Source organism: Nicotiana tabacum, chromosome 24 (assembly GCF_000715075.1).
Source record: "Nicotiana tabacum cultivar K326 chromosome 24, ASM71507v2, whole genome shotgun sequence".
Taxonomy (NCBI): Eukaryota; Viridiplantae; Streptophyta; class Magnoliopsida; order Solanales; family Solanaceae; genus Nicotiana; species Nicotiana tabacum.
In genome coordinates this window covers 93,013,972-93,028,251 of record NC_134103.1, presented here as the reverse complement: position 1 = coordinate 93,028,251, position 14,280 = coordinate 93,013,972, and the positions used below count along the sequence as shown (strand labels likewise).

General features: G+C 35.2%; 2 protein-coding genes across 2 annotated transcripts; one reads left to right on the top strand and one right to left on the bottom strand.

Annotated features, from left to right (window-relative positions):
- Window positions 1-370: 370 nt before the first annotated feature.
- On the top strand, window positions 371-1,462 carry LOC107817259 (protein PELOTA 1-like). The gene has a single exon (XM_016643057.1). The coding sequence runs from the start codon at window positions 371-373 to the stop codon at window positions 1,460-1,462; it is 1,092 nt and encodes a 363-aa protein (XP_016498543.1).
- A 979-nt stretch (window positions 1,463-2,441) lies between these two features.
- Window positions 2,442-11,421, bottom strand: LOC107817260 (uncharacterized). Its single transcript, XM_016643058.2, has 12 exons — window positions 11,191-11,421; window positions 10,875-11,002; window positions 10,664-10,726; window positions 9,172-9,293; window positions 8,840-8,955; window positions 7,948-8,755; window positions 6,759-7,490; window positions 5,234-5,455; window positions 5,019-5,114; window positions 4,742-4,936; window positions 4,404-4,517; window positions 2,442-3,052 (listed from the first exon to the last, which is right to left on the bottom strand). Exons 1-12 carry the CDS (start codon window positions 11,283-11,285, stop codon window positions 2,792-2,794), a joined length of 2,952 nt encoding a protein of 983 aa, XP_016498544.2. The 5' UTR covers window positions 11,286-11,421; the 3' UTR covers window positions 2,442-2,791.
- Between the last annotated feature and the right edge of the window lie 2,859 nt (window positions 11,422-14,280).

Here is a 14,280-nt window from a genome sequence, read left to right as displayed (position 1 = left end):
TAGAATCCTTTTATTTATAGGGGAAAAATGACTTAGCCACCAAGTAACAAACCCTAAAATCTCTCTAAAATATAAACATTCACCATAAATAAAATACTATTTATAACAATTTTAAAATTCTTCTTTAATTTCATATTTAAGTCATAGCCCTAATTTTCTTAATTTCTTTAGGGAAGCGTAAACTTTAATCCCACAATATGAAGGAAAGTGTGCTATTAGAAATCATAAACCGAACAAAAAAGGAAAATACGGAACAACCCCAATCCCACAGTAATAAGGAAATTAAATCGTCAACTTAACACCTATTTAAACCGTATAATAACAAACACAAAACACAAGAAGAAGAAAAACATTCACAAAATTAAACACGATGAAGCTTTTAGGTCAAAAATTAGTTCCCAATCAACCAGGTACAATCACCATAATCCCAGAACAACCAGATGATTTATGGTTTTTGTACAATCTTATTGCCAATGGTGACATAATTTCTGCCCCTACCACAAGAAAAATCCAAACTTGTTCAGACAAAAAAAACACATCAAGGGTAAAACTTGAACTCGAAATCAGAATCACAAGTTTTGATTATGACAAAAGTTGTTCCATTATTCGTGTTCGTGGCAAGACAATAACGTCGAACGATCATGTCAAGTCAGGAGTTTTTCACACGTTGGAGTTAGGAAAAAACAAAGAATTCAATCTCATGAAGAAGCTTTGGGATGAAGAAACAATAGGAATATTAAAAGATGGATCCGATCCAAATGGTGGTTCAAAGGTTGATTTAGCTGTTATTTTAATGAAGGAAGGATTGGCTCAGATTTTCTTGATTAGACAAAGTGCAACAAGTCATTGTGCAACAATACAAGGTGATAAAATTACTAATAACTCGGGTTCTAAGAGTTTTTTCGAGAATATTTTCGTTTCATTTAGGAAGCATATCGATATGGATGTTATTCCTTATGTGGTTATTGCGAGTTGTGAGTCCATAAAAGATGAATTTCGAGTTTACTTATTATTAGAGGCACATAGGTCGAAGATAAAATCAATAGAGAATAACAAGTCGCGTATACTCTTAGTGAATAAAAATAATGTGAAGGAAATTTTGCATGATAAGGTTGTGATGAGTATGATGAAGAATACGAAGAGTGAAATTGACATAAAGGTTTTGGATGAATTTATGAATATGGTATCGACGAATTCTAAAAGGGCATGTTATGGTACAAAAGATGTGGAATATGCACATGAGTTGATGGCAATTGAGACCCTTTTAATTACTAAAGAAATTTTGAGAAATGAGGACAATAAAATGAGGCAAAAGTACTTGAGAATGGAAAAATCAGTGAAGAAAGCTGGTGGGAAAGTGGTCCAATTTAATCAAGATGTAGGACAAAGACTTGCTCAATTGACAGGAATTGCTGCAATTTTGAGGTTTCCTTTGCCTGATGTCGATGAACTGGTTTTGTGATGTTTGTAGTTGTTTAACATTTTGCATAGAGATTAAAGGGTTTATATTACTTTTTGACTTATGTTTACATTGTAAGTTTTACCTTAACGATGCTTTTAGGCGTGTGTTTTATAAAATATATTTATTGATTTGACGAATGATGGTTTCCTCATGAATTGCAGAAAGCCAAAGTTCACGTAGTTCTTAATTAGTGAATATGCAAAACTAGGAACAAAATTGAAAGAGTTATAAATTCAGATTAATTCTACCAGTAACCAATGTGCTGAACTGAATCGATAATGCATATACCAAAGTTGCTCCAAAGCTTTATGTTTAATTGATATGAAATAACGATCACCTTTACGTTATAGCTTTCTTTTCTTTTTCCCTTCTTTTTGAAGTGCGACTAGCAAAAACTTAATATAGAAAAAAGAAGACAAACTAGGTCAAAAGACAATGGTGGTAAATTGGTAATGATCTGTGATAAACGTTTTCGACAATGGTTTTTGCCTTTATGGTACTTTAAAAATCATGACTAAGATTAAAAAAAAAAAAAAAATTCAGTATTGACAGTTTAAGAAGCTATTAATTTAAAGCTTGATGCCGAGGGTCTATTGGAAACAATCTCTCTACCTGGGTAAGGTTACATACACATTACCCTCCCCAGTCTCTCTACCTTGAGTAAGGTTACATACACATTACCCTCCCGGATTACACTGGATTTGTTGTTATTGTACAGGCACATGACTTATTTTTCAAGAATTAGTGTTTCAATTTCAACTTTCAGTACTTTGGTCAAATTATCTGGAAGTAGTTCTCAGAAAATAGCAAATATGCATAGGGCGCATCCCTTGAACAAGGCTAAAAAGGCAGCTAAAACACAGCAGCCAATGCCTCTCTTCTAACATATTCTGCCTGTATCATTAGACATGGGTTTACGCATAGCACAGAAATTGAGACATGGTGAGCAGAAGGCTTGAAACCCGGGGGACAATGTTCCGATAAAACCAGAGTTCAATAAAGAGAACACAATTTCAGTGCATGATAGTCGACTAAGTTTGAGTCTTTGCAAAAGCATTTAACAAAATGCAAAGCCCTTTAGCTTCATCATGCCATACAAGAAAGAGTTTCTATGTCAACCACGTGCTTGTCATCACAAAATGGCACTGCTGACAACCTAGTTATGTGTAAAGATAGGTTTCTGTTACAAATTATCTTTACCTGATAAATAACAGATAAACAGCCTACCCCTAACTTCCTATCTATATCTATGATGAAATAAGCAACAAGAAAAGGTTAGGACTTAAAAATTACAGGGCAGAAGACAGTGGGGTAGCATATGGACTTGAGTTACCGCCACTTCTCCTCTAACTCTTTCCTCTCAGACCAAATCCATGTTACAAAAATTGCTATAACAAGGGCAACTATCGTGATGAGAAGCAAAGCATAACTGAAATCTTCAGTAAGAGAGTCATAGGTTCTTGAAGGAGCGAGCCGAGTGAAAAAGAGATCCACTCCATGAGCAAAGACAAGGGTGGTCGACTCCAGCTTTGCTGGTACAGTTATTATGTTTCTAAGGCCTTCCACTTTAAGGGCATGTGTGACATAAGCCTGCAGGAGTAACCATCAAAATCAATATGAAGAACCAACATCGATAATTATCTCAGATGTAAACAAGGATCAGAAAAGAACTTCTGAGATGCCTGAATTAGTAAATGCAAGCCAGCATGTTGTATTTATTATACAGTCAGGTATATAGAGAAGCTTGAAGGGCCAAAAAAGTTCTTCCAACCAGTATATGTTGGAAATTAAGATGTAATACATCGAAAAATCTTTCCTACAAAAGATATCTTTCTAGGAATCCCATCTTTCTATCATCATTGGCACATAGACCATCAAAGCTTACTCTGATATCGTCAAAGAAAAATCCATGTTCCATCACTGTGAAAGATGTATATATCTTGATATTTCTTTTACTATAAAATATGTAAAATGAATCTATGTAACATCACTGTGAAGGAGTCTATTTACTAGCTTGAAATTTCTTTTTTAATTTGTTGAATAATTTCCTACAAAAGATGTCAAATGCATGCATATACCACACAAACTAGCAAAGTCTGAATTGTTCTAATGAAAGAGTGATGTAATACATTAACCGAGAAGAGTTTTCTTTCCTTTTTATGCTATAAACATTTGCAAGACTTCTTTCATTTCTAGCAATGTTTGCCAAGTCATATTAGCTGCAATACAAGGTGCTCCAGCGTTTATTTTTTAACTTTTTTTTCCTTATATACATTGCATTGTTATACCTTGTGAATGATTATTCATTTTTTATACAGATCATAAATTTCATTATGATGTAATGATTTTGACTAGTCAAACTGGCTGCATTAGTGAACCTGCGAAATGGTTGCTAGACTGTGTGTCTCGTCTGATTTTAGATACAATTTTCAGCAAGAAGGATGTCTCAAAGAAACTCTAGTCATTCCTCAAAGTGCAACTAGAGTACTCAAAATCAGGTCCCTAATCTAGAAGAACATTCAATATCAATTGCTTGGGCTCAGTTTACACAAGAGGATAATCAGAAAACAACGCACTTCTATCTAGACCAACATGATGAATGTGAATGCCATCTTAACCGAACCATGAGATTGGAAAGCTGGATGATGGTTAGTGAAAGTTTGGCCTTTAGCCTTTGATACACTTGGTCAGGCAACACAGTGAAAATAATGGGATTACCCAAAGTAAAGTATAACCAAGTGTACATATAGAGACCTCGAGATACAGATTCAACCAACCTATCACTTTAATTGAAGCAAATATGTTACTTCTTTACCAAGAAGATATACATATGGCATGTTCTACTTGCCTATCAAATATTGGCCTCAAAGATATGCAAGTTTTCTTTGCTCAAGAAAACTCCATCTTTGCCTTATCAGAAGTTCAAAAATAAAGTTCTCACCTGTGGCATAATTGGCAATGTGTCGGTAAGAGGTATAATCCCTTCCTCTTTTTCAGCTTGAGTAGGGTTCACTGTTCTTCGAGGATCTAGATAACGCTTGTCAAGTGCCAAAACCTGAATTATATCAATAGATGGAGCATTAAATGGATATGTAGTCAAGGAAACTAAAATCATGGGTCTCCCTGGAAAAGGCTAACAAAAGTGTCTTCTTGAAATTGCATTTAAAGCATAACAGAGATGCACAACAATTGAGAAAGTTCAAACTTATCCAAATGAATAATAGTAGAGTTGCTATAGGAAGGCCAAAGATATTTAGACAAAAAATTAGTAAACCTAACCTGATCCCCAATTGTACCAATAAGCAGCTGCCTGGAAGTAATGCCTTTTGCTGTTGCCGTCACTGCCATTGTTTTCACAGAGTGTGGGAAAAAGTACGATTGAGATTTAGTTATCACTTCAGGACGTGAGTAGGAAGAGAGAGCTGCTGTGAGATTATGCTTTCCCAACACAAGCTTCAACACATCTTTGTTGTCCTACAGTTAGTTACCAATTCAAATATGGAAAAATGCACGACCAAAGAGAACAAGAAAAATATATTTCGGAAGCAAAATGTACCGCTCGAGACTGATCATAGATCTCAATGACAGACATTTCATATCTATGTGCTCGTAGATTGAAGTAGTGGTAGACAACCCAATTCTCACTAAAGACCTTCAGAGACAAAGAAATGTGTCACAATGCTCAGTTGATTTGAAAGTAAAGATGGTGAAGATAGTATGCTAACTAATATCTTCACAAGTGCTGATAAATGGAGAGCAAGGTAAACTTACTGCATGGACAGGTCCCTGCGAGCCATGATGAGACATCCGGTGCAGTACACGGCCAGTTATCGTGTCAACAAGATAAACAAACAGCCAGGAATCTTCTGGAATTACTGAGCCAATCTCACCAGTAGATTTGGGTGTAACAGTGGCCACAAACAGAAGATTCTTAGATATATATTTGTACGACACATCCTGGTCCGATGTTACCTTAGCTTGTGTATGAACCACCTGAAAGAATAACATCAGAGAGTGTATTACATTCTACAAATTCAGCATCAAGAGCTGGATAGGTTAAAAGAAGGCCTGGTGAGAAACTAGAGCTACATAAGCACGTGATTTCTTTTCTATTATATGGTTCAATAATACCTACACCTGACGAAGGACCATGATAACCACCTAAAAGTCCCAAAAACAAAAACTATGTGCTCAAGATAACTTCTGCATTTGTTGTTGTTGCAGGGATCTTTTAATAATTTACATTTGACTATATTAATAGCTTGTCAAAAACTTGATTCCTTTACATCAATTTTCATGTAATTGGGTGATGAATGGACTCTATTAACCGAGATTTAGACGAGTCAACAGAAAGTGAACTGAAAGTTTAGGCTCCCAAGTTTCCTTGGGAACCAAACTTATCATCATTGATCATACTATGAAAAGAATTCTTCATCTCCGAGTTAACACAGTCATGCTGCACAAACTATTAAGTATAAGAATTAAGACCCTTCACAAATTGCCTGGATTTAACTTCCTCTTCCTCTCTGTTCCCAGAATTGGACAAGATTTCTCAAAATTAGCATTTCATCCTGCCATGATTCATGAGCCTAGAGACCTCCTTCATCCCATCCCTTTCTACATCAAAAACTATTATACCATCATCCTCATATTCTTTTTACCTTTCAAGCTTCTAATTTCATACCAAAGAATTCTGATATTTTCCCAGCATCTCATCCCTTAAGCAGCCCATCTTCTGATGCTTTATTAGTACTGAAGTTACAAGATCCTCTTCCAATGTAGCAGATAATTAGAGTAAAATCAGATGCAATAGGACCAAAAAAACATATGTTATCATCCCACCAGTAACTGAAAGAGAGAGGTTGTAGCCAACCGACTAGCATATCCAGATGGTCAGCCCAGGGCCACTCACCAATAAGATCAATGTCATGAGGCACAGATAACTAAAAAGAGAATACAAAGTAAATTGCAAATATTCATATATATCAATCAACTCTGTCTCAACCAGAAACTTGTTGGCGATTCACATATAAAATTAGAAGTACGTTATAAAGCAACCAAACCATTACATGATAGCTTAGCTAGTAAACCCAATCTGAAAGATGAAGGGGTATATATTTCACGAAAGAAAAAAAGAGGAAACAGGAAAGAGTGTCACGGGGTCCATCAATGTCTCTCCTCAGACCCAGTTAAACATTAGAAATGTAATGGAACCAGCCTCCAATCATAGCTTAGCCATCAGCAGCAAATATTTTCAATTGATATTAAAAGAATAAAGAAAAACGCAAAAGAATACCTCACTTAGTTTTCTTGTTGATGTTGCAATGATCTTTTCTGAATCCGAGGGGAATACAACAGACCAAAGGTCACTGGATTCAAAACGATAGTCATCACCTATCTCAGGTACGCAATTCTTCTTCACCACATGTCCCCTTAAGACATTACTATTTACTTCAACTGAGTACCAATATATGTTTCCCAACTCCTCCTGAAAAATGCTAATTGCCTCAGGATTTTTGGGATACAGGTGGCCATACCCCTCAGCATCTATTAGCAGATGCAGGCGCTGCTCGATGGAATCCGTAAATGGCAGTGGAATAACTTGTGAAATAGAATGATGAGGTGCTATGTAATTAAGCTCCACTCCTTTGTAAGCATCAACAAAAGAGAGAATTCCAGATGCATCTGAATTAAGTCCACAAGTGCCAACCACAAGGACTGATGGGTTGTCATCTAATGCATGATGATGGGGCACCTGCCACTGATGTATCTTGAGCCCCCTGGGATTTTCACATGTCACTGATTTACGAAAAGCATTCAGTAAGAGAGACCAAACAATTCTCCCATCTCCTGTGTGAATAGCAAAAAGTTTTCCTGCTCGCGTAAGTACAATGAGTAGCTTCCTAAACCCATTGTGGTCTCGAGTCATCTTGCTTTTCTCAGCACTTTGTAACCTCAGTCTCTGAATCACTGCTATATCATCAGGGGTGGCAAGCATTAGGGTCCCTTTAAGTTTCAGCAGATGTCCCTTGCAACAAAAGAACGAGATAGAAGACACACAGTCAGGTACAACAAAATAGAAAATCAGTGTCAAAGATATCATCAAATTAAACAAACACTGCAACAGAGATCATAGACCATAAGTACCACTTCCATTGTTATGTTTCTATATCAAGGATAAGAAGTGTAAAAAAGATTCATTATAAATTTTTTCCCAATCTTACGACCTTAAAATTAACAAATAGATGATTAAGATGTTATGACCAACTCATAAGGGAGTTAAACATAAGGTCCAAAATAATGTCTTCGAAAATAAGGAAGCTAAAGTATCAAGGATCAACATACCTTTTTTTATTGTTAGGGATCAACATACATTTTGTCAAAATAACAATGACATTTGTGTATTTATATGAAAAATTATGAATCAAAAGCTATGATGCCTTCTATATAAACTTAAATTTGAAACAGTTCTAGGAGCTTTGTACCTTGAGCCATTCAAAGAGGCTATGCTCCACTTTTGCGACAGAGACCCCATCCTTCTCTACAGGCAATTCTGAGGTTGTAACATCTATAATAGATGCAAGTCCATCTTCTCTATTCCAAACAATCTCACTCTGCTGCATCAATAGCAGTGAATGGTCTTCCATGACAATCAAAGCCCTAAATCCATATGTTCGGTCTGTCCGGATATAGTTGTTGATGAAAACCTTATGGACAAGTCCCCTATGTTGGTCTATTTTGAAACTTTCTTTAAGTAAATGGCTCTTCCAATCATTACCAGTCTTTAATGTGAGATGAATCTTGGTACCATCATGCTGAATCAGCCCAAAACCGCTTTGGCCTTCTGAAAAAGGCAAAGAATCACTTACAGCTTCAACATGAGGAATTGTATCTACCGCCTCCAATCTGCCTTCATTGGTAACTTTGATGAATGACAAAGATTTCCCAATTTTCACAGCGACCATTCCTGCAAGTTTAGAAGGCAATAGCACTGCCGAGCCTGAGATGTGCTGAACAAGATTGGCAATGTTCACCGGCTGAAATTTTATTTCTCCCTCAATGAAGCTTATAGAGACTAAAATTGACCCAGAAGAGTCCAGCACCACAGCTTTGTCACTTGCGACCAGAGATATATCACCGGAAAATCCACCAGGAAATGACATACTGCTGTGCTTCAGCAGTTCACCACTCCTAGCATTGATTATATATGCTTCAAACTGGGACAAATCACTCACTCCTATAGCATATATTGTCTCACTTCCTTCCGGATGAATCAAATGTTGAATGTCAACGCTGCAATGGAAGGAGCACATATATGATCAACATTTTTTAAGATTAAACAGGAAGACACAATATGATTTGCAGTAAGTTGCAAACCCTTTATGTGATAAATCCATCTTCCAGAGAATGTCACCATCAATGCTCGAAAGATAATGCAGGTAGCCATTGCCATACACAAGAATCACATTGTCCTTGTCAGCTTTCAAGTTCGTCTGGAAAAAGAAAACAGAAGATTTGTCCATCAATGGTGTTCACTTCTGGCCTTAAGCTAACATGGAAATCACATTTCTTCAAGTATTTTACTTAAAGGTGCTAACACTTTAAATTGTGTCTAACTGCAGCAGTGAAAAGTGTACAATTTTGATGCTCTATACATATCAAGAATGCTTGTAAGAGGAAAAAATAGTGAAATAAAATTCTGCACTTACTGGAGTCAATAACAATGACCTGGAGGGCTTTAATCCACGAAGGAACGACTCCCACACCATCTGGCCATCAGGAAGGTTCCAAGCTCTTAAAATGCTTCCCCCTGATGATAGGGTGATAACATCTGCAAAGAGATAAATGGCCTGGTAACTAGTAGCATTTAATTTCGATACCAGATATTTTTTATAAGTATACCCAAAAATATTATTTTGATAACAAAATAGAGTGTTGCAACAATTACCGTAGCCAACAGAATATTTCGTCATTACTACTTATTAAATTCCAACTTAAAAATAGACGCAAAGAAGTTCGGATCGGAATAATCGCGTGATGAAGACAAGAAACTTTCTTAAAGAGAAAACTAAGTTAATAGACACATAGTGAATGTTCAACCACAGTAGAATTTACACTTGCATTTATTAGAATGCTTGTATCTATCATGTTCTTATTCTTAAAAGAAAACAGAGCAGAAGGTCCAAATTTCGACTTCCAATATTACCCATTTGACTTGTGTAGAAAGAAAGTGACAGAGCCCTAATTTTTAATCATTTTCCTCAAGCTATTAGCAAATACAATCAAATAAATTAGAAAGTGTACTTCTTAATAAAGAATAATAACCAAAAATTGTAGCTACTAGGTCTGGCATAAACAATCCGAAGGGATGTCGAGAAAGGATGTCATCTGCTAGTCACCGAATGTTCATCACGCATTATGTTTGCTATCTTAACCTTTACTTCACACCTTTTTCTTCTTCTGACCATCTTGACTTCTCTAAAGTTTTGCCTGCACCACCTTTTGGACATTCTATTATTACCTCTCCTATATCTCCTCCCACAGAACCACCACTATCATCATCGCCAGCCAACCACCTGAGGCCCAGAGGATTTGTGCCTAGCATCATATCTTTCTTCTCTGCCGACTTGACCTGTCCATATTCCATGGTGGCAGTTTGAAGAGGTATTCGTTTTTCTCGTAATATTCTCCTATTTATACCTTTCTGAGTTATCATTGTTTTTTATCATCCGATTACGCCTTTGAATCGTCTTTGCATTCTATTTCTATTCCTAGGTTTAAATTAAATCTCTTTCTCATTCAGTTTAATGACATGCTATAGTGAGGAGACACCTACTACACACTCAAGTGCTACTTGAGAACTCGTTCCGTGCTTATGCCAAGTAAATCCACTGGTGGATATTGGAGGTGTGCACACTTAAGGTTAGTTCAAATGGTTAGATGAACACCTTAAGGCATGAATTGACTGATTTCATAATTTGTCTTGTAAAAAAAAACACTTCCCACATGATACAAAAGGAGAGTTTATAAGTTATAACTTTCTAGAGCTGCATGTTACGTGTAAGTGTGTGCTTGTTCGAGATACAAGCAAACGAGTTTATTCAGCAATGCATGTACTATTAAAAATAGAAATCCCAATTATCAACCAATTAGTAATAAGTGAAAAACAAAAACAAACAGACGATGATACAAAGTTATTACATTTTCCCATGGAGATATCAATCGCATCAATGGTGTCATTGTCCCCCAAAACATGCCTCCAAACTGCACATAACAAGATATAAAACGAAGTCAAAAGATCAAATTTCCTCCACAAGATGCCATTAAATAAACAAAGTACTAATGTAATAAATTTGCATCAAATTGAATATAATTAGCATTGAATTATGTGACCAGAACATAATCAACTCACAAATCTCGCCGTGGCGAAGATCCAGCGAAGCAATGACATTCTCTTCGGTAGATACTACAACACGCTTCCTACCAGCCTTCTGGGTTTGAAAAACTGCGTTTTTCACTTTTCCAATGTATTGTTGATGCCTGCATAAATAATTGCTCGACAATTAATCAATCATCTAAGCATCAATCTCAAATTAATTACTATTTCCCTTTATTCGAGCTAATTTCATTCTAATACTATTTGACACAAATTAAGCTCCACCAGTTCAACTATCAATATCGCCAATAAATTCAATGCATATTTATGCAAATTTTAAAGTTAAATTTACCAGTCCATGAGGCCAACTTGATCTTCATAAAGAGCGACGGCATAATAAGACGAAGAGAATAAGATTAGTAGGAGAAGAAAAGCTCTAATCGCCATGGCTAATGGCGAGGAGTTGTTGAATTTTCACTCTTCCAGTGAGAAATAGATCTGACGAAGCTCGTTAAGCAGTGTTCTACTGGAAGTGGGCGAAGGCCGAAGAGTACAGAGTGCAGAACCGGTTTAAACTTAAACCGGCTAGGAATTTCTTTTTATTGGGAAAATTAGAGACGAATTTTCCAGCAAAAATAAAAACTTGTATTTCTTTAATGACAAACAACAAAGAAGAGAAAATGATAAAAATGGTCCACTATTTGGGTAGGTTCAAAATAAGTTCCTAATACCCTTAAGCAGTTTTGATCTGCTTGTTAAGGGGAGCATTTTCTATCGCTGTAAAATACTTCGCAAATTCTAACAGTTAGATTTAATAAATTTAACAGAAACCTACATTTGATGGTGCAAATTTTTTTAATTTATAATTTTTTTAGTATGTATTTCTAGTATTTGGTGCAAGTTTTTGCGTTTTAGTTTTTTTGGCATTTGACGGGAGTCCCGGTGTTTCTAGTTTAAAAAAAAAAACACAGTGAGTCTAACAACTAAAGTATATTAAATATTTAATAGCAACAAAAAAAAATTCCTTTTGACAAACTTAAAGGATCAAAATTATTTAAGAGACTATTTTAACCTACCCCTAAAATAAAGGACCATTTTTGTAACTTTCCTCAACCAAAATAAAAGGGGGACAAATGAACATAGACAAAAAGTAAGGGAAAGAAGGTACATTTGAAGTTTGTGTTTCTGAAAATAAGTTTGATTTGATTCAATGGTCAAATCAAATTGCCCTGTTACTGTTTTATACAGCTTTCATGATTCAAATTGCTCTTTAACTGTGAAATTTTTAAAATTTTGATCTGATCATGTTTTCATAGTCACGCTAATTTCCAATTATCACTCTAGTATTTTTCTTTCGCTACCATAATATAATGTACACAAACAACATTTTATCTCGGCTTCTCGTTTGGTGTGTTTCGTGTTTCTCTCTTTATTAATGTGGTGCTTTATGCTTTTTTGAGCCGAGGGTGAAAACAGTCTCTCTATCTCAATAAGATAGGGGTGAGGCTGCGTACACACTACTTTTTTTAGATCACACACATAAGATTATATTAGATTTTTTATTGTTGCGGTTGTTGTTTTAAGAATATATATACATAGCACATGGATGGAAAAGGATTGGCCTTAATCTCATAATTAAATTCAACAGTACCGTTACAAATTGTCTTTATTCACAAGTTAAAGCTCACATCACATAAAAGCTAATGAACATGATCAATATAAGGAGGACATGTCTCACTAAAAATAGATAGACCTTTAGCAAAGGGAATTTTGGTCCCTAAAAATTCGAACTCTAGTCGATATAAGTTTGGATCGATAAGACGTTTCAACAGGATTAGTCAATTTCATAACATGCATATTGTATTAATAAAAAGAATAATAAACTCATAAGATATTTTAATAAATAAAAATATCATATCAAGGTTCAATTTGATTGGTCAGTTGTATTTAATTTTGAAAGTCGTAAAATTGTATTTATATCAAATAATGTCAAATATTTTGAAACATTTTAAGATGAAAATAGTGATATATAAATGGAACAAATAAATAATTTAATTTGTATTGTGATAGCTAGCCCTGTTTTTTTATTCTATCAACTGTCTCAATTTGTAAAAATATATAGCTTTGCACTCAATCAATATCTCTCTCTCACTCTCACCCTAAGACTTACACATCTATGCAAGTTAGTACAAACAATACATATTTTGATAGCGTTTGGACATAGATTATGTTGAAATTTAAAATACAAAAAAAAAATGCGTTGAAAAATAGTTTTTTGGAACTTGAAGTAGTATTTGAACATATATTTTACTTGAAAAAATCATAAAGTTATGTGAGTGAAAGAAAAAATTTCACCCAAACTAATTATGAAAATTGAATTTTTTAAAAAAGAAACTGATCAAATTTCATGAACAAATAATTTTTTTATTTTTTATTTTTGAAAAATATATTAAAAAATCTATGTCCTTTTTTAACGGGAGCTTTATCCCCATCTAATATGCTCTGTTTCTTTTTGTTTTTTTTTATATCCGATAAACTACTTATGGACAGTTTTGGAATCATTAATCATTAATCAATATCCACTAATAAATTTTTAGCATTGTAAAAGATATAATTTTTTAGAGAGAAGGAGGGATTTTGTACCTTTTCCACGTATGTTGTACTTGTAGATGTACTTAAAAAAAATATCAAACTCTTTTTTTTTTTTAAGAGGGAAACCCGTAGCCGCTATAATCTCTGCCCTTCGCGTGAACACTTTGTACGCATTGGGTAAACCTCCCCATGTGTAATAGCCCGCAAATCACACATGGGATGTAAATCAAACTAGACAAGCCAGGCTCAACTCAGAAGGCATTGAGTGAGGATTCGATCCCAAGTTAGGACCTTCTAAACCAACTGGGCAACCTGAAAGGTATATCAAACTCTTTTGCAATATAGGTTTTCATATGTATCTTCGAATCTTTCTAGCGTGTCAAAAATATTTTATTACTTTCCACTTGAGAAAGAACATCATATGTTGCTTACGTACTCGTGATTTGTTTAACCAAGTCCCCCTCCTAAATTTTAATATTCCCAATATTAAATAGGACCTTAGCTTCCAGTAAATAAGTTGAAATCTAACAGAAAGATTTATCCCGCTTTAAGTCCGTTGTTTCTCAGTAGCTCAGTGATAGAGCGGTCGGTTGTTAACCGATTGGTTGTAGGTTTGAATCCTACTTGGGGAGAATTTTTAGTTATCGCTTTTCTGATCTAGCGACCCCTGTCCTTCTCCTTTGTTTCTAGACTAGCGGAATCGTGGGACATCAAAAGCGGTAAGTTAATTGTTGGTTTTTATTCCTCACTCTCGTATAGGTTAACTTGGTTCGTTCCATTCTTAGGGATAAAAAGGATCCACTGGAAAGACTGGAGTAGTATCTTCATTAGCCGGAAGGAATTAGTCTCC

Bases quoted from the DNA above. Each gene is read 5' to 3' on its own strand.
- LOC107817259 (XM_016643057.1), top strand. From the start codon at position 371: ATGAAGCTTTTAGGTCAAAAATTAGTTCCCAATCAACCAGGTACAATC.
- LOC107817260 (XM_016643058.2), bottom strand. From the start codon at position 11,285: ATGGCGATTAGAGCTTTTCTTCTCCTACTAATCTTATTCTCTTCGTCT. The intron at 7,491-7,947 runs GTACAAAGCTCC...TTTTGTTGCAAG, and splicing joins GCCTCTTTGAATGGCTCAAG to GGACATCTGCTGAAACTTAA. The intron at 5,115-5,233 runs GTAAGTTTACCT...TTGTCTCTGAAG, and splicing joins CGCAGGGACCTGTCCATGCA to GTCTTTAGTGAGAATTGGGT.